Consider the following 26,061-nt stretch of genomic DNA (forward strand, 5'->3'; position numbering starts at 1 on the left):
GGTAAGTCTATTCCAAAAACTACTTTATTAGGCAAAAGAAAAATCTCTTGCACTGCCTGCCTACTTAAGTTTTTGCAAACAAACCAAGTCAAAGCAATTTTTCACGCAGGTTTATTGAGTTTATCAGTTGAAGAAGTGCATGAATCTTGCGTAATATAAATAACTAGTTTATTTGTGGACGCAGTAGCGCCCGTGGCAAGTGTTTAATTCATGCATTAAAAAATTCAACGTCTGTTGTCTGTGGTTTTTTCATCAAATGCTGTGTCTGGTTGTCTAAGGTTGTAACTGGTTTTGTTTTCTGCATCTGATAGTAGTGTCATTGAAGTGTCAAATATTTCATTTTTTGTGAGAATTTCCCCGCGTGCTGCGTCTGGTTGGCTAGTCACCGGACAGACAAACAGGGCTTGATACACTTTTTCAAAGAAGCCATGATAAATATCTCTCTACAAAACGATGTATTATTGTTGAATTATTGATTAATTTGCATGATGAGCCAACGTTGCATCCAGGTCTAACATTACATCCCGTTACCCTATTTGTATTAAGTATGCTCTGTTGGATATGCTTATTCGTCATTACAGGTCATTACTATTGAAAAGTGTGAAATTTTGTGTATTTTGTATTTATTTAGAATTTTGCTTTGGCGCGAAGTTAGGTAAGTATATGAAAGTAATTACGGTGGCTAATTTCGTTCATTGTTGTTTCATAGTTTCATTTGCAACATTCTAACTAGGGTGGTCGGTATTGGCCATTTTTAACCAATACCGGTTATCGGTATTTGGTGGAGTCAATACCGGTAATACCGGTGAAATACCGATATTTACAAAAAATTCGCAAATGTAAAAAAAAACTATTTATTTTGACTTTTGGTTGAAAAACAATATTTATTGACAAGCTTTAAATGTCAAATTCATTGCTTGTTTGGCTGGGAAAAAGAAATTCATAACATACTGTGTGATTCATTTCCCAATCCACATCAACCGAAGTTAGACGAGTTGTCAAGTACCCTTCAGGACAATCCTCCCGGAATCCAAAACTCGACGCACTAGCGTTTTCAACAGAACCCCTTTCAAAACGGAAGCCATACACAACAGTTATACGTGCCCGAGTTTTGAATGGGCCTTTGAAAACACGAGTGCATTTATTTTGGATTCCGGGAGGATTATCCTCAATCATAGTAGGAGAATTCTTTATGGATTGCTTGCAAGGATCCTGGCGTTAACGTAGTTGCCACAAGTGTTTTGCTCTGCTGTAGTCTTATCACGAGTTGTTCTTTAACCGATAAACCAGAAAAATCATCCATAGAGATATCTTCTTCGAACCGATCGTCAGGTGTGGTCGTTGTCTTAGCTTCAACGTTCGCATCAGGAATAATTATACGTTTTAATATCTCGTCGGCTTGCTTAATCAAAGTAGCTCTGGATGACTTAAAGAAAATATCTTAATAATACATTTTTTTGGCTTTCAGTCTTTACTGGCTATTAAAACGACATATTTCTTCTACGCCCGACGTTTCAATGGTTTATTCCATCTTTTTCAAGGGTTAGATGGAATAAACCATTGAAACGTCGGGCGTAGAAGAAATATGTCGTTTTAATAGCCAGTAAAGACTGAAAGCCAAAAAAATGTATTAGTAAAATTCAAACAGTCGAGAGCCTATTAAGAAAATATCTTAATTGTTTCTGATCAGTTGCCTTACGGCAGAATTATTCAAAAAAGCAAAAAGATCGACGTATTCTCACCGTCTCCCTTGAATTCGTTCTTTGGTTGACGGCAATTTCTGTGGCTTGGTTTGAAAATTGCTCCAACATAAATTGGAGCGCCACGTTGCTTCATATAGAGTGCAGATTTCACGGCAGAGCAGTTTCACAGCAGCTTGAACAACTTCAAGGACTTGAATTACTTCACTTACCTAAATTATTTTTCACAAGTTTTCTCCGTTAGAGAACTATAATTTCGACGATTCTCGACAATGAGAATAATGTTCGTTGAAGAAAAAAGTCATTGGCAATTTGACGGATACCTAAGAGAATGAAGCATCACGTATGATTAATGACGATGATCGATGGTGATCGATTTTTGCTGTAGCGTAAAGGTAGCCTCACACTTCGGGAGTTTGGTACGCGGGTTTTTTACTCATGCATTTTTACATATGCGATGTTTTCGGGATTTGAGCACAGAAAATCATAATCCAGACCCCATTTAAAATGCACGGGGACCAAAATCCGGCGGAAAATTTTCCCGAGCTGTAAAGTAGCCTTAAACGTCTTCAATGATGCTTACTTGTGCAAACATTGATTCATGCACGCGTTCAATTATTTAAAGTGTTTGTTGCACGGTGAGTCTTTAGCTAATACATGTTGCTGATAATTATTTGTGATTTTTTTTATACTGACAGCAAAAATTTAAATACCGAAAATACCGGTATTTTCCCTCACCAATACCGGTATTTTCGGTACTCAAAATTGGCCAGTAATACCGGTATTACCGGTTTCGGTACTACCGGTTAGACCACCCTACTTCATATGTCCTATTTACAAGAAACCTGAGCAGCACATGCATTGCAAATCGATCACAGTAACTTATATCTGACCGGATTCAGTCACAATATGGTTACTGCGACCAGATTCGTTCAACACGTGCTGCTTGGGAAGCGCACAGTCTCGATTGTGCCGGGAATCCAACTTGCGTACTCATAATCTGTTTGTGGATTTCAAGGCAGCGTACGACTTAGTGAAACGGAAAGAACTATTAGGCTGGTTCGTGCGACGCTGTATGGGTCCAAATCGCGTGTCAGAATATCTGGTGAGACATCCGATTTGTTCGTGACGTTAGATGGATTGAAGCATCTGCTATTCAACATAGCTTTGGAAGGTGTAATTAGAAGATCTAGTGTACGAATCATCATCAATAAAACTTACATGCACCTTAGTATTGTGGATGACATCGACATCGTTGCTGTAGATCGCAGACCAGTGGATGGTTCTGCTTCTGGTTTGTTTTTTTGAGGGATAATAACCCATAAGGTCATTCATCCCTAAGCGCAGACCAGTGGAAGATGCTGTCATGCCTTTTAAAAGGGAAACTGAAAGAAAAGGGCGGATCATAAACTTTTTCAAAACTGGCAGAGAACATGGCAGTCCAAACGATGTTAGCCTCGAGGTGGAAATGGATGGAAAGCGGTTTGAGGTTGTCGACGAATTCTTATATCTTGGAACACTCGTTACATTGGATAATGATGTTAACCGCGATGTGAAAAGATGTGTAGCGGTTGCAAGTAGGCTACGGTTTGCGTAGCCAGCTTAAGTCTCACATTCTAAAGCCACGGACAAAACTGGCTTTGTACATATCGTTGATTTGCCCAGTCGCCCTATACGATCATTTACAAACAAATTTTAATGTGGTTTTCACAGCTGTTCTAAGGAGCAGGAAGTAAAACCTTTCGCTTGATATATAAAGTCGACCCGCATGCCTTCTACTTATTTAAAAAAAAAACAGTTGTTCTTATGTATGGCTACAATTGCTACACCCACCCTATACAAGTAAGATAAAGCATTTTATCACGTTAATCACGACATAATCTAACACAGAAAATTCGAAAAAAATTGATACTTTTTCGAAAAAATATATCTTTTTCGTTTTTTGTTTGTTGGTTTGTGGGTGTCACTGCCTTATGAAGGGTTAAATAACGTTGCAATTGACGGCTTTCTTCACCTTGCAATTACCTATCTACACGCTTCAGACAATGCGTTTGGTGTTGCAAAACGGAATTTAAGTTCGATTCCTATTTGCTTATTCTCAGTATTCCGTGAAAAAAAGATACAGCTCTGTACAAAAGCATCGCCAGGAATTTGCCTGATACCGTTTTGACTCAAATTCCGAACATAACTCATATTCCGAACACCAGGTTTTAAATGGCCATTTTGGCTTTATTCGTGTAATTCTCTCCATAGGAGCTTGAATTCGTTTGAAGCCTTGATCCTCAGTACGGAAACCCGATGAAAACTCCAGTTTTAGGGCGCTGAAACGCCAGTGTTCGGAATATGAGTCATGTTCGGGATTTGAGACAAAACGCTAATAAGTTGAGGATATTATTCGATAAAAAGGAGCTACCCACATTAAGATTAGGGTTCAAAAAAGTATCCATTACATGCAATCAGATGGAGACGCATGGTAAAGTAACTTTTCGCTACGAAGAAAGCACCAGTTATTAATATTTTTATTTCAATAAGCCATTTTAAGAGACAGATTCGATAAGCTGATTGGAATTTTGAGTGGACGGTTCGGTCTTTGTTTTGGTAAATTTGCATGCAAGCCATCATCATTTTGTCATCATCATCATCATCATTTCATTCCATTTTCGCAAATGCTCCTTATAAAATGTAAATATTAGTGTTAAGTCTCTTGTCATTTGAGCTTTCTATAAAATGGCTTGTAGCAATTTATGATCTGACATATTAAATCACTCGTAAAATCGCTTATACTACACTTCTGGGCGATTATTTTCATTACAATTTCAAATTAGTTATTCAACATCGAGTTTTGATGAAAAGATTGAGAAAAAATCTTTGGTTTTAAATAAGTTTCGAAGATTTACTGTTCTTTTAACTCACACTTTAAATTTGTTATTAAATTGATAAACAAACAACTATTAACTACCGTACATGTCGTGCAAATGTGGCATTTCGTTCCAATCAGTGTTTTGCATAAGGCCCATTTTTAAAGCATTTGAATGAGTCAATTAAAAAAGTTAAATTTCACAAGTTTTTTTTGTATGAGGGATTGAAATTATTTGTATGAATTGTATTTGTATGAAAAGACTGACCGCATCGAATCTATGACAAAAGGTCGAAAGACAAAAGGTCGAAAGGACAAAAGGTCGAATGACAAAAGGTCGAAAAGACAAAAGGTCGAAAGGACAAAAGGTCGAAAAGACAAAACGTCGAAAGGGACAAAAGGTCGAAAGGACAAAAGGTCGAAAGGACAAAAGGTCGAAAGGACAAAAGGTCGAAAGGACAAAAGGTCGAAAGGACAAAAGGTCGAAAGGACAAAAGGTCGAAAGGACAAAAGGTCGAAAGGCACAGAAGGTCCAAAGGGACAAAAGGTCGAACGGGACAAAAGGTCGAAAAGGATAAAAGGTCGAAAAGGACAAAAGGTCGAAAAGGACAAAAGGGCAAAAGGGACAAAAGGTCGATCAAGAACAAGTTGATAGCAAGTTTGGATGTATTCCAAAAGAATTTATGAAATGCATTTAACTTCAGGCAGGAATAACACACTCATCACATCAATCAAAGTTGAAGAATGAGCAATTTTCAAAGAAGGAGTAATTACCATGAAACAATATTATGAATATCTAGATAGTTCTGTTAGAGATAAAAAAGATTGTTGATGTAGGAAATGAATATAACTTGTATTGCGCGAGATAGAGTTGTCCTATACAGTTGGCAAAAAAGTTGCTCTTTTATTTTTAATTATGTTGAGCAATTAAATAAAACTCATTCAATGAGTGCAAATAATAGATGCATATCTAGGTTTCTGAATGTCACTTCGATCTGTCAAAATAGTGCACTCCGCAGCCACACAGGCGCACGCATTGAAAATAGACCGGCGTGTAATATACGCCGGTGTATTTTATGTGCGGCGTGCACCATTTTGACAGATCGAAGTGACATTTAGAAAACTCAACATCCATTTATTAGCTGCACTCACTGAATGAATTTTATTTAATTGTTAAAAATTGTTAAAAATGAAAGAGCAGAATATTTGCTGACTGTGTAGGGCAACTCTGGATTGACTCTCTCCGTTTCAGTTCCTTTCGACCTTTTGTCCCTTTCGATCTTTTGATCTTATTGATCTTTTGTTTCTTTCGACCCTTGTCCCGTTCGACGTTCTGTCCTTTTCGACCTTTTGTTCCGTTCGACGTTTTGTCCTTTCGACCTTTTGTCCCTTTCGACCTTTTGTCCTTTTCGACCATTTGTCCCTTCGACCTTTTGTCTTTCGACGTTTTGTCTTTCGACCTTTTGTCCTTTCGACCTTTTGTCTTTCGACCTTTTGTCCCTAACCCGACCGCATCCCTCCCCAACAGCTTTACGTAATTTGTGGACAACTCCACTTGTGCGTTATCAGCGAACTTATACTTTAGACGTACACGAACCAACCTGTTGTTTATTGCTTTTAAATGTTTATTTATCGTTTCTAAGAAACCTAATGCTATAATCAATATATACGAATCGTAAAAAAAATGGGTGATATCAATAAAAATAAAGACCATCAATATTCATGCCGAAAATAAATTTTCCAAAAAACAAAATCATCATACAAACACGAACAAGTGTGCTACATACTTCTCGTTGTTGCATGTGCAGATGGTAAAAGTGGTGCGATGAAACGTCGGCCGCCATCTTGGACTTGGCGAACTCGATACGCATGGCGCCGCGATCCGACGAGAGCAGGTACTTGCCCTGGAGGGCGCTCATGGCGGTGGCGGCGCTGGCCACATCCTTGAACTCAACAAACGCAACCGGAACGTTGGGATTAGCAATGGAGTTGTTGTTGTTGTTGTTGTTCATCATGTTGACAGCGGCATTGACAGTGTTGAAGGGTGTGTTGATGGTGGTAGGGGTAGCAGTAACAGTAGTGGTGATAGCGGCAGCAGTTGAAGTGCCCTTACTGTGCATACGGAGGCGACTAAAGCCAGGCAGGCTATCGGTTGGTCAGATTTTTTTGGTGGTTGGTGGTTGTGATGATGATGATGATGTTTGGTAGTGGGTAGTAGTAGTAGTAGCAGAAGAGTAGTTTGTTTTGGTTGTTTCATTGTTTTGGGTGGTGAACGGTGTGCCGGGACATAGATAAATATAAAATACATTCTTTAGAACAAGTGCATTTGAACATTCAATTGGGCAGAGATTATGTGGTTTTGGAACGGAAGAAATTAAAATACTTAATTTATGCTGAGTTTACACTACAAACAATGTGCATATGTGCAACGAATGGGAGACCCATCGAGTTAGCTGATGATAATGATGGTAAATTATATTGGATGAATGCTGGATGGCTTATCACAATATTATACACAAATTATATAAATGGAACCAATCGTTGTAAAACATCAATGCTATTGACAGTGGTCATTTTCCGGTGTTAAAATTTAAAGTGCCCTGCAAAGTTTTACAATGAGAAGGGGCTCGAATATTTGATCTACCATCAAAATAAAATATTTCCATAAGTACCTTCGATAAAAAATAGTTGCGCCGAACAAAAATATTCAAAACATAATCGAAGCAGTTGAATATAATGTCGGTTGAATGTCTGAAAATTTCGCCAGTTAAAACGGAAATGTCTAATCAAACCAAAAAGCGAAACAGAAATGATTTACTCAACCAACTGAACCGTAACAAACCCTCGAATGGGAGAGGATTAATGAACTGATGGATATCGGCAGTTTGGATGCATGATGGATGAACATAGCAGGACCAAGGGCAAGTGAAACGGGCCGCCCAACGTTGCGGCGGATTTCCCACCTCGCGCACGGAACTCACCTCGCAAATATTTCTTTGAGCTCATGTTCGGACACAAACTGGCCCAGGTTAGCAACGAACAGCGTCGAACAGGGAGCATTGGCGGTGAGCGGCGGATTAGGCGGCTGACTACCGCCGGTGCTGCCGACCGGGCTCGCCAATGCCGGGCTCGGTAAAAAATGGTTCGCTGGTAATCCGGCCGAGACATGCATCGATGCTGGGTGTATTGCTGTCGGATGTGGCATTTGAATTTGTTGCTAGAACGAACATACATAAATACAAAGTGATAGAGACTGAACGGGCTGAATACGGCAGGACAAGGAGGATGACGCATTGCAAGCACATCGACAGCACTTTGGAAGTTTTGTGTGGTTTCAATGTATATTGTACGGATTTTAAGGGATTCATGATGGCTGAGACTTAAGGCAATATGGTTTGAGGGATTGAGTAATGATATCTAGGAAAAAGCTGTTGTCCCGATTTCTCGTGTTAGTGTTATCCAAGAATGAAAACTTTGCACAATGTTTTGATTGAACCTTGATAAAAACTGAAGGCTGCATTTGAATGCTACTGTAAACATTGAAATTACAGACGAGTCTCCTCCTGGGTAATGCCGGTAGGGGAAGAGGCCCCAAAACGCCCCCCCGATGCAAAACGCCTTTTGTAGTTTCCCTCATATTTACCGTCATTAACATGTCCGTAACAAAACTAGATCTAAAATTATGTAGGATAGGCGAAAAAAGTTTCAAAATAGTGCATGGGAAGGTCGGAAAAACCGAAAATTTCCACATTTTGAAGAAACATCTAACATTTTGGCGAGGCAAAACGCCCTAGTGGCAATAACCTACAAAGTACTTGCGTCTCCACGGACTATCCATACTAGAATGCTGATTCGCCGACGCGTGGTACTTTGTTCCCTAGGAGCTGCCAGCTAAAAGGCGTTTTGCCTCATGAGTTTTCCGGCAACAGAATATCACCACTTTTTTGAAATGTGAATATTATCAATATGATTGAGATTTTTGACAATTTTTGAATGGCATCAACTAGCTATCTTGTTCAACTAATGCATAATGTAAAAATACCCATGAATAGCGTTACAAATAAGACAATAGAGCAGTGTTTGCTTAGCTAGGGCATATTGCCCCCCCTTCCCCTAGTAAAGTCACTTACCTCTAAAAAGTGACTTTACTACCGGCATTGCCCAGGAGGAGACTCGATATGAGTGGAGGCGCGTGGTATATCGTAGGTATGTGTGTCTTGCCTCATCAAAACGTCTAAATGTGGAAAAGCTCAGTTTTTTACATCTTCCTTTTTATTATTTTGGCATTTTCCATAGGGAGAGGGAGGGGGCGGCTTCTCCTACCCCAACATTTGATTAGCCAAACAAGGCCTGTGGAGCATAAGGTTTCTTTTAATATTATTCATAAAAACAAATCTTTTTCGTTTCACAAAAAAAGATTGTTCGTGCTGTGATCTTTCCTTGTTACTTGCCTATTCTGCCGCTAATCGCAAGTCGAGCAAATCTGTATATGGGCCTCCATATACAGATGTGCTCGACTTGCGGTTAGCGGCAGTATTGTTTTGCCAAAATACTATTTTTCATTCAAAAATCCGCAAATTCACTCATTTGCTTTGGTATCTATCCCTAAAAGATCTGCATGAGCATTAGTGTGAAGACTGTGTTCGTCGTTGCTACCCCGTGATTCACCAGAGTAATCGCAATTGCATAGGGAATCAATCTCTTGCACAGTCTGAGGGCTTTAGAAATTTACATGGTCAACTGGCTGACCCTGTAGATGATGCATAGTAGGTAAAATCGCATAATATTAGGGAAACCGACCATACAAGACCGACTGGCAAATAGCACACACAACCTCTACTTGATCAGTGCATTTGCTGATGAGGAATGTGTGGAGCCGTCAAACAATTTAAATACTCACGCTTACTCTAATGTGAACGTGTACTATACACATGTGGAAGTATTGGCTTAAGAAAAGGATTGTGAGCAAGGATGTTATCGATCATTTAGTAATCTGCCTTCGATCATTTAGTAGTTTGTCAATAACTCATTCCAGAGGCTAAATTTCAAAATGTGTTGTATGGTGGACATCTAGTGCAAAGGTTTATCTACAACTCTGCCTAACAGTTCGTTGTTTGAATTTCACTAATAACGGAGCTGTAGCGCTAGTAGCAGTAACTTAGACTAAATGATTGCATATTTTGTTATCACTTAGTATAAGTATAGGAACTAGCACCGTAACTCCTTTAATAGTGGAATTCGAACATCGATCTGTTAAAGAGAGTTGTAGAAAAACCTTCGCTCTAAAAGTCCACCATACAACACATTTTGAAATTAGGCCTTTGGAATGAGTTATTAACAAACTACTTAATGATCGAACGTAGATTACTAAATGATCGATAACATCCTTGATTGTGAGTGCTTCGAAAATGCGTCCATTTTGGGAATCTCGGGCTCATTCAGTAGCCGCTAAGCTTCGAAGGCCGACGAAGGTCCTTCGTAGCTTGGTTGGCTAAAATCACCAATCTAGCGTACTGATGGTCATGGAATCGAGTCTTATCGAAGGAAAGTGGTTACCTTCTTCTTCTTCTTCTTATTGGCATTACATCCCCTCACTGGGACAGAGCCGCCTCACAGCTTAATGTTCATTAAGCACTTCCACAGTTATTAACTGCGAGGTTTCTAAGCCAAGTTACCATTTTTGCATTCGTATATCATGAGGCTAACACGATGATACTTTTATGCCCAGTAGAGTGGGCGCGATTGTATGGAAAAACGCAAACTTCGTCCGATCAAGTGAGATCAAGGTTTTTCTGAATCATTTTGGGGTCCCAATCAACTGTGCAAAATATGGGCTCGATTGGTTGCAACCTCGCATGCCGCATCGCGTTTTAAATTTACATGGAGATTAGTATGGGAAAACGTACTTTTTTACAATTTTGCTCTTAGCGGCTTCAATTTATCATCAATCACGTGACTCAATACTCAATCTAGTCTGGAAGATGCTGAAAGACTTTGCCGAAGAAGGTACGTAGCTGGAAGGTCTACAAAAAATGTTATTACGTTTCGAAAATTGATTTGGTAAACCATATGCAAGAAATCAATGTTTCTGCCAGCACTACCGGACAACCTATGGTTCTCGAAGGACAAAACCCATCTTCCTTCTCGTCGGATTTTTTTTTGTGAAATGAATCCGGATAGCTCCCATTAGCTCTAAAGCCCTATAACATCAATAATTTTGAAATAACACTCAATTAAATTATTGGTCTACGTAGTACGGCAGTGCTGGCAGAATAAACGATTTTTTGCATATAGTTTGAACACTCAATGTTCTAAGCGTTATAACTTTTTTCGTGGACGTTCCAGCAACGTGCCTTCTTCAGCAAAGTTCTTCGGCATCCTTTGGGTTATACTTTAACGCAATGTGCCACTTGGTTTACGATGAACTGAAGCCTTTAGTAGTAGAAATGCAAAAATGTACGTTCTCTCATACTAATTTCCATACAAACTTCAAACGCGATGCGGAAAGCGAGGAAGCAACCAATCGGTCCCAAATTCTGCACAGTTGTTCAGGACCCAGAATGGCTTCGAAAACCCATTGATTTGAAAAAATGACCATGACGCCCCACTCTAATGCCCAGGGAAGTCGAGACAATTTCCAAACCGAAAATTGTCTAGACCGGCACCGGGAATCGAACCCAGCCACCTTCAGCATGGTCTTGCTTTGTAGCCGCGCATCTTACCGCACGGCTAAGGAGGGAGTAAAGTGGTTACCTCTAATACATATTTCAAATCAAAATCTTCCGCTTTATCTACATATATATTCACATCTGAGTTTCCAGAACATTTTAAATTAATTTCAGATTTTCCAATTTTAGACATGTTTTTTTATAAGAAAATATGTCATCGGAGATTATAACGAATTAAATTACTGAAGGAATGAAGTAAATTCATCCAGCCTTTTTTAAATTATGCGGATACGAACAGAGACCAATATTTTTTTATATGCAAGAAGAAGAATATAATGGCGCTGGGCATGTCTTCATGGTCTATCGGAAATAGAAAGGAATTTATTATCTATTCACTCGTCCATCTGGAGGATAGGTTCGTCTTAGTAATAGGAATGAAAGGATGGTTATTAGAGTGATTCAAATTTTGACTTTTTCGCTCCCCGATGCTTAAACGATTACATTTGCAATTTTAATGATCCTCCCAAATTTTTAGTTAATTTGGAAGTAATTTGAGTGAGCACGAACAGTTTGAAGTTTGTATGAAAATCTCTATGAAAACAGCAACTTTTATGGAAAACCGTTCCCAACGCTGACCATTAAACTCTAAAAATATATGATCAAATTGACAACATAGGAAATTTAACAAGGTAGCAGCGTCTTTGTTGCGAAACGTTTTGGTGCTTGCAAGAAAAGTTATTAAGGGAATACTGAATCGTGGGAAAATCAATTTAACACGTAAAAGAATAACATCAATACCAATAATGAGCATTTTTGTTTTCTCCATAACTTGACTTCCAAACGACAAATCGCTTTACAACAACAACTGCCTTTCAGCTTGGGAAGTATTCCATGTAGTCAACGTGTTGATCGCCATTAAATAGTTAATGGGTAACCTCACGGAACGATCTTCCACATAAGGGTCGATTTTCACAGTAATTTCCATGCAAACTTCAAACGACGTGTGCACAATCAAATTACATCCAAATTTGCTAAAAATTTAAGAGGATTATCAAAATGGCAAATGCAATCGTTTAAGCATCGGGGAGCAAAAAAGTCAAAATTTGAATCACTCTAATGGTTATTCTAATTGATTTAGTGTTTTTTCAGCTTTGACTGACTACACATTAGAGCAAATGTATGGAAAAATGCAAACTTCATCCAATCAAGTGAGACCGAGGTTTTTCTGAATCGTTTTGGGATTCTTATCAATTGTGCAAAATATGGGCTCGCTTGGTTGCGTTCTCGCTTTTTGCATCGCATTTTAAATTTATATGGAAATTAGAAACGTATTTGTTTATATTTTTGCTCTTAGCGGCTTCAGCCCGAGCAGCACAAGTCAGACAAAAAGGGTTACCACAACTTGATTGTGACTGAATCCACATATGAGTTGCAACAACCTATATGGAACATGTGTGCTGCTAGGGAGTTTATTGTCAATCACGTGACTCAATACGTTTTGGGATCCAGCATATTGTCTGAACGATGCCGATTAACATTGCCGAAGAAGGTGCGTACCTGAAAGGTCTACAAAAAATGTTATTACGCTTCGAAAATTGATTGTTCAAACCATATGCGAGAAATCCATGTTTCTGCCAGCACTACCAGACATCCTATGGTTGTGAGAGGGCAAAACCCATCTTCCTACTTTACTTTGTGAAACGATTTCGAATAGCTCCCATTGGTTCCAAAAGCCCAATAAGATCAATAATTTTAAAATAACACTCAGTTAAATTATTGGTCCACGTAGTTCGGTAGCGCCGGTAGAATAAACTTTTTTCGTGGACGTTCCAGCAACGTACGTTCTTCAGCAAAGTTCTTCGGCATCTTTTGGATTGTACTTCATAGCAGTAATTCAAGTAAAAGCTTTTCCAGGAATTCCTTCGAGATGTCCTTCAAAACTCAGGTCAAAATTTCCACAACGAATAACTTCGGGAATTTCTTTAGGAAAATATTAGGACCACCAGAATTTCCTGCAAGAATTTCTTTGGTACTTCTTTTAGGAATATTTATAATATTCTCCCAGGAATTCCTTCCAAAGTTCTGGAACAAAATTCTAGGAGATTCCTGACGAATTCCTGAATAAATTTCCGACATTCTTGGATTTCTCAAAGAATTCATTTGGACATTACATAAAGTTTTCTTTCAGAAATTCTTCTCGTGTTTGCTTTGGAATAAATCATAACATTCCTTTTTATAGTACTCCGGATGTACCTTTGACAACTGAAAGAAGGAATTTTAAGAACTGCACTAGATTCTGTTTTTACACGATTTACATTTTCTCACTTTTACACTCATCCTGAATGTTTAACACATATGTGATGTTTTTTTTTAATTATTAGGAATTTTTTGAAATATGTTGCAAATACTTTGGTGGCAAATTGCAGTCACATGATCAAAACAATCGTGTAAATCTGTGTACTTCAGAATTTACCGCAGGAAATTTTTACTGAATTCAGAACTTCCTTCTGGAACTATTTTGGAAATTTCTTCAATTATTGATTAAGAAATAAATTCACGATGCCATCCCAAGTAACATTTTGAGTTTTATCATACTCTATTAGCAGTTTTGAAGAGCAAATTTTCAAGAGCTTGAGCTTGAGCTTGAGCTTGATTGACTGCTCGTAGTTGCCACTCCATTATGACCAGATCAGCTGTTCTTGCACAGGGAACCAACAGATGTTTGCTTGGGACTAGCACACATCTTCAATGTACAAGTACTGGTGATCTCATTTGTTAGGTCATACTGGCGCCTGCCACGTCAGAATGCAAGTCAATGTAGGGAAGGGGGAGGAAATGATGATGCAATCACTCGCCCACTGCAAGCCGAATATACCTCTGCACTTGCCACGAGTTCATGCGGAATTTGTTGGAATTTCAGGGTTAGGTTGGAGAAGCAGAGGTCCGTCTTGGTTAACGAGCTGCCAATGTGATAGATAGGAGAAGGTAACTGATGGAATTTCTAATTGGATGTAGGAAACGAGCTCTATAGTTCATTTCCAATTCCATCAGATTACTGTTAGAATACTCAAGTTGAAGGTATAGGAATAGTAATGGAAACGGTATGGAAGTCCATTTCCAGTTCAAGCGATTGCTAGAACATGAGAAATAAAAAGAAAGATACAAAGTAGGAGAATGGAACGGACCTGGGATTGAACCCACGACCTCCTGCGTATGAGGCAGAAGCAGTAGCCATATGGCTACTAAGCCCGCTTTTTGAAGAGCAAATTTTCAAGACTAGCAATAAAACTCAAATCTACATGACAACCTCTTGATGACCGCTACAAGATTATGTTATGACTAAGTGGAGCACTCTTGAGATCGTCTTCAAAGCAATTTTAAAGTTATTCATAAGAGTTCCTTAAAACCGCTGTCAAAAAAAGGAATTTCTTTTCCGTGAAGCTTTTTGTTATTGTTTTGAAGAAAAAGGATAATCATAGAAATGGAAGAATGAAATAAAAAACAACATCACGGACATGGATGGAAATAATGTTCAATTATTGGATGCCCAGAATTCGTTCGCGTGGTTGCAAATTTTTCTGCGCGTTCGAATTTCTGGTGAAAACAGGTAAGAAAATCAGTTTTTTCAAGTGTGTAGATTAGTGTAGATAATAAATCGATATGCTGCCTTTTCCTTTGGTGGCATTCCGATTTGCAAGGAAACATTTCTCGTGCATCAAATTTTGAAAATCATCTTGAAATGCAGCGATTATTACTAATGACAAAGGATTTTGCAAAAAATTTACGCCCATATAAAATTATTTGTTTCTACCAGCATGGCTGCTACTACACTATGGGAAATTTTGACGACCAAGTTATGCAAATTTCATATTATTGAAAGATTTTCTATATCGAATCGTAGTTATTGCACCATTCGTTGTGTATTCGCATTTATACCATTTTAATTTACCGGAAGTAAAAGGATATAGATTGCTTGATTTTTATTATCTGTTTCATTTTCAGAAGTGGAATTTGACCAATAAACAACAAAATCTTAAATATGCGAATGCTCAGTTAAGAAATGTTTTGTGTTTATTGTTTTCTTTGTTTAAAAATTTAGGGAACATGGAACAGAAACATCTGTTTTTAGCCATTCGATTGACCATAGTTCATGAAGTTCAACATAAACATTGTGTTCTTGTAGAATACCATTATAAACCTAATTAAAAGTACTAAGTTTTATTTAGGTTATGCGTAAGACAAGTCTTAGACCAATATATTCGGCTTTATGACAGTTTTCAAAATTGGTTTTATTAGAGTCCTCAAGATAATCATTAGGCCCCTAATAAGCTCATAAAGCATTTGACATTTGTGGTTTTATTGAACGTTTTATTATGATTTTGAAGATAGCTACAAATCTTTCAATAAGGCTAATCTCGCGGCATTGAGCAAAGCAGCGATAAAGCCGTTAAAAAACATAAATAAATCTATGAAGCCTTGAAATTGTTACTTGGGTAAGGCCTACTTGAAGTTCCACAAGAGTAATGGCCTGTAATGGCATAATACCGAAGATTTATTTCTGCTTTGAACAATGCGTATGAGAATGTCTGCCACAATTTGCATCTTGTCAAGTTGTAGTTATATCAAATATACGTAAAAAATGTAGAAACGATAATAAAAAAGATTTAATGACAAAAAGCATTTTTAAGGGTTGTCGGCATGAAACGCAACATATCACCAAAAATAATGAAATTAAGAACTTGGCGTCTATGTTTTTCAAGGGAAGTATGCTACAACTTTTGTGAAGACACCAACCTATAATATGGAAAAATAAAAAAAAATTCTTTCATCTCACTAATAGGGGGATTGATCATTAAGCTGAATACCTCTAAAGAAGCGCATCAAAGTTGAAAAGAACAGTTGAATAAATTCCATATAACGCTGCTCACACCAACAAAATTACTTTTGACATATCCAATTGTTTTGACAGATGCCTTATCGGTCTTATTGGAAAGTACCTGCGATTTTTATGACTGGGTGGCTTTTGAATTTGATTTTAAATCAGGAAATGAAACGCAGTATAAGAAGTACATTGTTTTACGGGAATTTAAGGAATTACTCAAGGAATTACTCCTAAATTTCTTTGGTGTTTTGGTCCGAAATATTTCAGAATTTCATTGAAGTTTTAATCAATTAGTTTGGAAAACCTAAAAGATTTGTTTTTTCTTCGTTCCTACAGCAGATATGTTCATTATAGTTTCCAACGTATTTATATAATCTTTCCTCATGCGAAAATCACGAGTTCAGTATTTCATATGGAAGATTCATATGGAAATTTTGCATGGGCAGTTCGCTATGCGCATTATCGCCTTCTATGCAGGACAACGTCTGCTGGGTCAACTAGTTTCTTATAAACTTTCTTTGAAAATATTTTGAAAAACTTCTTGAATTTCACTATGATTTTTTCAGAAATAATTTTTTTATTCCTTCGCGGAAATCTTCTGGAAGCTCATGAAACGAGTGAAATCCACTCGAAATTATTTCATGAATTCATCCAAAAAAAAGGATGAATTCATGAAACTGAGGATGAATTCAGGAACTTTTTCAAGAAATCCTTCAGGAAGAGCTTGATTAATGAAATCTTTAAAGAACTCTTTCAAATAATCCATTTGGAGATCAGTCTGGAGGAATATACCGGAGCAGTTACTGGAGGACTGGAGAAAAACAAATTTCCGAAGCGATTTATTGGAGAAACTGTGGAGGAATTTATTTAAGTATTCCGAGGAAATTTCTGGAGAAACTCGAGGACGAGAAGGCAGAATTGTTGAAGAATTTTCTGGGACCAAATTTGAACGGAAAAAATTAGGAACTTTCTGAAGGAATTTCTGTGGGGACTGTAGTAAATGTTTATGTGGCGATTGTCGGATAACTTCAAATATGTAATTTCCAAAGGAATTTTCTTGAGCATGCCAGAAGAATTTCTGAAGAAATTACAGAAGAATTCCAGAACTATTCTCCTGAGGTTTTTTGTAGAAACATCTCAGAAAATCCGGATTATTTTCTGGAGAAATTCGCAATTGAATTTCCATGAGTATACCTAAAAAAACCAAGAGATGTTTCCGAAAAAAACCGGATTGTGGGTTAGAAATTTTGTGTGAGGTTCAAAAGGAGATCGGTGGAAATTTCTGGAGAGTTCTCGAAGTAATTTTTTAGGAGTTCTTGGAGGAATTTCTGGAGGAAATTGAACTTTTGAACTTTTTTTTTGAAAAAGATTTTGAATTTTGATACACATAGTTAAGTTTGCCATTTTAAGGTGTTTTTATGAGATCTTTCGAAAAAATATTCGACTGCCGGTGGGACTTAAACCCACACTATTCCATTAAGTACACGGACGTAAGTAAAAATCTGACGTCTCTCACAATTCAGTACTACAGGAACTTCCGATAGAATTCCTGCACAAATCTACGGAGGAATTGACTGCGGGGCTTCTAGACGAATTACCTGAACAACTTATGATGGAATTCCTGGAAAACCTTCTAAGAAAATTCTTAAAAAAGCTTCTTGAAGAAATTTCGATGGAAATGTTGTAGGAATTGTGGGAAGAAATCACATAGGATCTCACGGATGAATTTCCGGAAAAATTTCAGGAGGAACTTCCGGATGAAGTCCTGGAGGATTTTAGTGAAAAACGACTGCTTAGTCTTAATTTAGTAAAACGAGTATGTTCACAAAAAAAAATGAAAAATAACAGCGCGTAAAACTTAACATGCGGAAATTACGTCTATCCTACGCTGAAATGGTCATTTTCCTAACAAGATTGCTTACAAAACGAGGGGTCCCGTAGCGTAGTTGGCTACACGTTCGCCTTACAAGCGACTGGTCATGGGTTCGATTCCCAGCCCCTCCACCAAACCCTCGTCAGTCGCCGGATGCGCAGCCTATACGGTGGCGTATTGGGGAGCGCCCTCACTTATTGTTACGACTGCCTGATGACGACTGACAAATTGTTCTTCTCGGAGGCATTCCTCCAACGTACCCGGATAAATGGCAACCGAACAATGCAACGATCATTGGATTCCCGACACGGACAAAATGGACACAATGGATTCACGGTGAGATGGACAAGCAACGACAACAACAATGAACAATGGAAAAAAAATCTAAAAATAGATTCTGTGTGGATTCTGGCTGCAGAATACCACAGTAGATCTCGGCACAGTAGCGGTTAAGTAACACAGAGTGCCTACCAAATAAAGAAAGTAATAAAAAAAATGCTTACAATTTATTTACATTTAGGTTATAATTCGTGTGGAATTATGCTAATAATGGCGTTCCATTTATATGCATGATTTTCAGCGTAAATTTTAGTGGATTTTCTACCTGTGTTATTTACCCAACGTTTCGACACGGGGATTGTGTCCTCCTCGTGTCGAAACGTTGGGTAAATAACATACTCCTTTTACTAAATTAAGACTGAGTAGCCGGTTTTTAATAAAATACAAAATAAACAGTCGTCACAAAAACAGTCCTGGAGGAACTTTCGGACCAATTTCTGGAATTTCCAAACGAAATCCTGGAGGAGCTTCCGGACGAAATACTGGAGAAACTTCCGGACGACATCCTGGAGGAACTTCTAGATGAACTTTCAGACGATAACCTGAGGAACCTTTGAACGAAATCCTGGAGGAATTTTCGGACGAAATCCTGGAGGAACTTCGGGACGAAATCCTGATGGAACTTCCGGATGACATCCTGGTAGAGCTTCCGGACGGAATCCTGAAAGAACTTCTGGAAGAAATCCTGGAGGAAATTCCAGGTAAAATCCTGGAAGATCTTCGGCATAAAATCCTGGAGGAACTTCTGAACGAAATTCTGGAGTAACTTCCGGACGAATTCCTGATGGAACTTCCGGACGACATCCTGGTAGAACTTCCGGACGAAATCATGAAGAAACTTCTGGACGAAATCCTAGAGGACTTCTGGCCGAAATCCTAGAGGAACTTCCGGATGACATCCTGAAGAAACTTCCGGACGATATCCTAGACCCGAGCAAGTCAGGAAAAAATGGTTGCAGCAACTTTATAGTTGCTGGTCACATATGAGTTGTCGTACCCCATGTGAAACACGCATGCTGCTAGGGAAGGAACATCCGGACGAAATTCTGGAAGAACTTCCTGAGGAATTCGTTGAGGTACTTCTCAAGCACACTTGAAATTAGTCCACACCGGCCAACGCCTCCGCGCCGCCGCCGCCCGGCGCACAGGTCTAAAAGAAATCCTTTGGAAAAAATTCACGTGGAATTCCCTATCGAAAAATTTCACGTGGAGTTTCCAAAAAAAATCCCGTAGAAATAAAAGAAAAAAAAATCTGTCAAAATAAAAAAAAAAAATCAGTGGAAAATCCAAAGAATGTCGCGTTGAAATCCCAGAAACTCTGCCTTGAAAAGCACTAAACCCCTTGAAAATTGTGAAGAAACCTCTCGAAAAATTAAAAAAAAGATCTCTAGCGCTCACATGGGAAACTGTTTGGAATTTCCAGGAAATTATTCGGAATACGAGGGGGGGGAATTTTTTTGGAATCTCCTCGAACAATGTTTCGAAATTTCCACGAAAAAATCTGCAGACTATTCACCAAAAGTTCTTCGGAGTTTTTATAGAATTCTCACGGGGAGTTGTTTATTTTATTCCACGGGCAATTGCTCGGAAATTTCATAAAATTTCATTTCCAGAATTTCCAAAGGCTATTACTATTTTTTCCTTAGAAATTTCAAGCAAAGAACTTCCCGTGGAAATCCATAGAAACTTATTACGGAAATTGTGGGACAATTGCCAAAGCCCTGCCTTGAAAATTCCTAAAAAAATCCTTTGAAAATTCCAAAGAATGCTCCTTAAAAAAATCTTAAAAAAGCTCTGTAGAATTTATAGTGGAAACTGAGAATTTTCTGTTAAAGCTCCGAATTATTTACTGTGGAAACTCCAAAACATTTCAAGTGGGAATTTCGAAGATTTCCCCTGAAAATTCCAAAGTATTTGCGGTGGGAAATCCAAAGAATCTCCCTAAGATGTTTGCAAGTATTTCCCTTCGTTATTCCAAGGAACTTTCCGTGAAAAAAAAAGTTTCCCGTGCGAATTCTTAACAATTTCTTATGGAAATTCCAAGCAAATGGCCAGAGAATTTCCCGTGGAAAGGTTAAACAATTGTCAGTGTTGATTTCGATGTATTTACATTGAACATTCCAAGGAATTTCCCGTAGAAATTAAATAACAATTCCTCGTGGAAATTCTGAACATTTTTACGCCGAAATTGAAAGAAATTCTAGTGAATATTACGAAAAATCGCTGGGGGAAACTCCTAAGAAGTTTCTAAGAATTTACAATGAAAACCTTTGATATTCAAAAGAATTCCCCGGAAATTCCAGAAAATTGTCGATGCAAATGCCAACGATTTTCCCATGAACATTCCGGAGATATTTGCGGAGAAACTCCGAAGAATGGCTCCGATGAAGGCTCCGAAGGTTTTTCGGTGAAAATCCATTATTCGTGTAAATACCAAAAGCTCCCCCAGTCTTCTGAAGATTATTCGAAAATTGAACGAAAAATATATAATATTAAAAGAATAACATATTTTTATTGTACGTTTTTTACGATAGAATAAATTGGTGATCAACTCCTCTTTTGATCGATTTTACTTCAATTCATTATACTTTGTATTGTTATAATAAACAAATCTCATTCTCATGGCAGAGGAAATTGATCCTTTAACCTCTTAGCGCCCGATTTGCAAATTAATTATATCACAATTAGATTTTCTAAAGATAGATAAGAGAAAGTGTGAAAGTCTGCCGTCGGAGATTATCCAATCCCAGTACGCCCGGATTGGATTTGGAACAAAATGAAAATGGTCCGTCTGAGTTCATTTAATTTTCATCGTCTTGCTGACATCGATCGGTTTTTGCTATGGTCTGGTTTATGTATGAGTGCCATGGGAAAAGGGGATTCATTTTCATCAAGCAGCCCGATCTACCGCAGGGAAATATAAACTTGGCCTAACCGGTCCTCGCCGGCCGGATGGGAGGACAAATATGAAAGGCCAAGCCAACAGAGGTTCTCGGCTCGGTGAAGATGGCAGATAAGCTATTCTAAATACCGAAAGCGAGTGAAAAATAAGTTTATCTCTTATCCGTGTCATAATGATGACAGATTTTATGATTCGTCCGGACTCCTCCGCAGTGAATCAAAGCTGACACGAAACCGGAGAGTGATAGGATGGGGAAAAGCTATTATCTGATGCGGCCGGCATGCGGTGTCTAGAAGGGGATCTGTCTTTTAGTGAGCACTTCCTATGCGGCTGAACGGCGCCAGTATTATCGAAACAAAATCTGTAGGGCATATTCTCATTTAAGTGGGATCAATCAAATTATACAAGCAAAATAAATTTGATCAAAACATGTATTTTATTTTATATTTACGATTAAAATTCAAATATTTACAATTCAAAAAGTGTTTTCGTATTGACAAATTAGTTAAAAAACAAGGAGATTATCTGATATTCCAGAATCGTTTATGTTCTTTCAACTAAAAGAAATAACAGTGAGAATGTCAATATGTTTCATATGAACAAACAACTCAGTTTTCTTTTTCAAGTATGATGATTCAAAACATGATTCTGTATGAAATTTACTTAGTATTCTGCTATTCTACCACATAATGTTTTCATGCCTTTAATTGCAATCAGCTTCTTTTCAGAAACCAACCCCATATTTGCTTGTTCGTATTTAGTGTTTTAATGTTCCTCGAACGTCAGTCAGTTTTCCCACTTTGTCCCGGCTTATTAGAAAGGCTCTCAACATAGTTTTCCTCAATGATAGTAAGCTGGCCGTTATAGGACGAGCAAATCAATCGGGAAAGAGCTCTCAATTTACATAGTAATCAAGTTTTAATTAAAAAAGTGATTATTTAAACAGGTGATAAATTGAATCGCTCCGAGACATAAGTTAATGGCAATTGAGAAAAGTGCTAAACGGTGTTTGGCTGAGCAGAGGACGCGATTTTCCCTGCATTCAATGGAGCATTTCTCGAAATTAATAAGCGTGACCCAAATTCCAAACAGAGCCACCGTTGGTTGAAGAGAATACTAAGCTCTTAGCTCAATTGTGTACCATAACGAGGGAGTCTCTTGAAAAACACTTGTGTTTTCGTGAAAGTAGCATTATTAGCGTTGTTGAGGAAGACTAGCTATTATGATGGGCTAATTAAGGTGTAAAGTTCTGTGTTCATGCTCCCTGTCAACTTCATGAAAGCTTCACCCGCCCTGTTAGATATGTGAACTGGCGACTGGAGGGCGTTAATGAGAGGAAGGACGACGGTTTTTGGGATAGCATATGTACGAGAACACATGGAGTATGAGAAATGGTATATTTTCACTACGTTTTTTTTTGGTTTTTGGAAGGTTTGAGGAGGGTGGGTCATTTGGGATACTCGAGGGTCTGTTTTCAAATAGATGGAAAAGGATAGTTGTGTAAAAAGCTGAGATGAGATTAAAAGTGCCTGTGTCGGTACATGTGCTTTATCAAAGTGCAAGAGGGAAACTTCCACGGGTGCCGGGTGGTGTTTAGAGTGTAATCGTGTTTTTGTATGGAAAAGCAAAGTGTTACGGAGATGCTGATGACAATGGGTTAGTTTGTTCTAAGAGGGCATATTCTCATGGTGCTTCATTGCCTAGAGAAAGAAAAGCTTCTAACTCTCTATGTACAATACACTCTCCCCACTCATTTCGTGTATGGGATCATTATTCTATGGCCCGAGGCGATTTCTAAGAACGGACATACAAACACGTTTTCCATCATGACTGGAATGCTTCTTGTTTTTTTTTTTGGCATTGTGTCAAAGTTTTCATTCGAATCTCGGCTGACGGTGAGTGGTGACGAGTTGGGTGTACAAACAAACAAACAAACGAAAAAAGGGTATAAGAGGTGATCTATTATACAGGCTGGAAAACAAAAATCATAAAAAGGAAAGCGTACAAATTGCACGTACATAGGGGCGACAAAGAGCAAACTCCGTGGAGTTCGGGGTGGGTTCATACTCACTTGGTGCATTGGCTGCTGCTCGAGAACTTTGTCCGTATTTAGTCAGAGGTAGGACCGTACCGGGACCTGAGGATGCAGTGCCGGATGGACGAGTGTCGCATGCTGCAGGGCGGCAGCACTAGGCAGCTCAGCAGCGGCTGCCGAGAACGCTAACGGATGATGCCATAGCTCGTGGCTCCCAGGAAAAAACGGAGTACCTAAGTCTGACAAAAGTTCAAGTTAGAACGTGTTCTTGCGAGGAGTACGTACAATGATTGAATAAAGAAATAGGATTTTGTTTGAAGAAAATATGAGAGCTTTGGTTTGAGGGAAAGTATTGTATTCGACGAGCAACGGATTTTATATTTGCTGTTGTAGAACTAATGGAACATATCTTGAGGGCGCAGTGGTACGATAGTGGCACATTTGGTTATAATTCAGAATAAGTAATAACTGTATGTGGTTGATAAAGTATTTAAGGATAATATCTATTGATCAGCTACATTCCAATACATGATTAAATTGAATTGCGAAATAAAATTTTATTTGGTAACATAACAAGAATTATTTTCACAATATCGGTTCAATGCCACATCTCTTCATTCTCGGATGCAACTCACGTCAAGTCGTTCTGTACCTGGTTTGCCTATCTCCTTCGCTGCGCTCCACGCTTTCTAGTATCTGTAAGATCGGAAGCGGATACCATTGTTGCAAGATTGCAGTCCAGCATTCTTGCAACATGCCCTACCCATCGTTCCCTTCCAGCATTAAACACCATCTGCATACTGGGTTGGCCGTAGAGTTTGGCGAACTCGATATTCACCGGTCTTATGAGCGTTTTGTAGATGATACATTTGGTGCAAGTATGAACTTTTTTTGACCGCAATTTCTTCTGGCACTCGTAGTAGGCCTGATTTCCACAGATTATGTGCTTTCGTATTTCACGACTTACATTATTATCAGCCGTTAGCAAGGATCCAAGGTAGATGAATTCTTAGACCAGGTTGCAGATATCCTCGTGTATCGTAACTCACTATCCATCGTTGCCCTAGTAGCACAGTTTGCCCTAGTTTCTTGTACAAAAAGCATAGCACCCCTTTCTTCTACTTCTCCGAGAGCTGTTCTTATTCCCAAATGCTGACTGTCAGCCTGTGCAAACAATTGGCAGATTTTCCGGGCCCATTTTTGCTTTATCGTTCTTGAGCTGTAAGCTGATCTTTGTCATTGCAGCGTTGATACAAATATTCCAATTGATGAGATAACCCATTTGGACTTCTAGGATTAATCGCAACTCTTTTGTTAGAGTTTTGATATTTTTTATTTTTCCCCTGATGAAGACACCATCCCCGTGTCGAAACGTCGGATAAATATACATCTTGTTTCAATAATTCAAGACTGCGTAGCCGTCCTTAAAATCGAAAAAAAAATATACAGTCGATTTCTCAATAGATATTTTTTTTTCGAAATAAGCTATGGTGCCGTCGTCTGTATACAGGGACAGTGTCTGGGAGTGCTTGCTTATCTAAGGTGAACAGGTAAACATCCAGGGCCCAAGGCTATTGTTACTGTTTATTGCGGATGATTTTCACCAGGTAGTTTTTGGATCTTGTATACCAGACCCTCATGTCAGCTTCTACCAATACGTGACACACACACATTGCAAGCGTATCAATAATGTACACAGTAAAATATTATGACGAGACGTCTCACTTCTCACTCCTCATTTCTCGCTTCTCGATGTAAAAAGTGAGTAGTGTGAAGTGGGTAGAGAGACGTCTCACTACCCACTTCGCACTACTCACTTTTTACATCGAGAAGCGAGAGACGTCTCACTTCTCACTCCTCATTTATTACTTCTCGCTGTAAAAAGTGAGAAGCGCAAAGTGGGTAGTGAGACGTCTCAATTCTCACTCCTCATTTCTCGCTTCTGACTGTGAAAAGTGAGTAGTGAGACGTCTCACTACTCACTTTTCACAATGAGAAGTGAGAAATGAGAAAAGAGAAGTGGGAAGTGAGACGTCTTACTTCTCTTTCTTCATTTTTCTCTTCTCACTGTTAAAAGTGAAAAGCGCGACGTGAGTAGTTAGACGTCTCACTACTCACTTTGTGTTTCTCACTTTTGACAGCGAGAAGTGATAAATGAGGAGTGAGAAGTGAGACGTCTGCGAAGTTGGTAGTGCGACGTCTCACTACTCATTTCGCGCTTCTCACTTTTTACAGTGTGAAGAGAAATTTCGGCCAAATGACCCATTCGGCTAAATGACCCTTTCGGCCAAATGACCCTTTTGGCCAAACGACCCTTTCGGCCAAACGTCCCTTTCGGCTAAATGACCCTTTTGGCCAAACGACCCTTTCGGCCAAACGACCCATTCAGCCAAATGACACATTCGTCCAAACGACCCATTCGGCCAAACGACCCTTTCGGCCAAACGACCCATTCGGCCAAACGACCTATTCGGCCAAACGACCCATTCGGCCAAACGACCCATTCGGCCAAACGACCCATTCGGCCAAACGACCCATTCGGCCAAACGACCCTTTCGCCCAAACGACCGATTCGGCCAAACGACCCATTCGGCCTAATGACTTTTTCGGCCAAACGACCCATTCGGCCAAATGACTTTCGGCCTGATGAACCTTTCGGCCAAACGACCCTTTCGGCCAAATGACCCATTCTGCCAAATGACTTTCGGCATAATGGTCTGTTCGGCCAAACAACTTTCGGCCTAGTGGCATTCGGCCAAATGCCCCTTCCCCGTGTTCACGGATCTGGGACAATGTCTCTTGGAT

The 26,061-nt window shown here is 38.9% G+C and overlaps 1 protein-coding gene across 5 annotated transcripts in view; it reads right to left on the reverse strand.

Moving 5' to 3' along the window:
• The window catches only part of LOC134220438 (protein couch potato), a 549,209-nt gene that overhangs the window by 13,875 nt on the left and 509,273 nt on the right, over positions 1 to 26,061 (reverse strand). For 2 of the 5 annotated variants that reach the window (XR_009981899.1, XR_009981902.1), the window contains exons 6-7: positions 23,293 to 23,495; positions 7,539 to 7,774 (exon numbers count right to left, since the gene is read on the reverse strand). Coding sequence is in view for 1 of the 5 variants with exons in the window: in XM_062699497.1 (XP_062555481.1) it covers positions 23,335 to 23,495 (161 nt within the window). In the remaining 4 variants the exon portion in view is untranslated. Of the gene's footprint in view, positions 1 to 2,921; positions 3,086 to 7,538; positions 7,775 to 23,292; positions 23,496 to 26,061 lie in introns of all 5 variants that reach the window. The other 3 variants (XR_009981900.1, XR_009981901.1, XM_062699497.1) reach the window with 3 other exon arrangements.

This window comes from Armigeres subalbatus, chromosome 3 (assembly GCF_024139115.2).
Source record: "Armigeres subalbatus isolate Guangzhou_Male chromosome 3, GZ_Asu_2, whole genome shotgun sequence".
NCBI lineage: Eukaryota > Metazoa > Arthropoda > Insecta > Diptera > Culicidae > Armigeres > Armigeres subalbatus.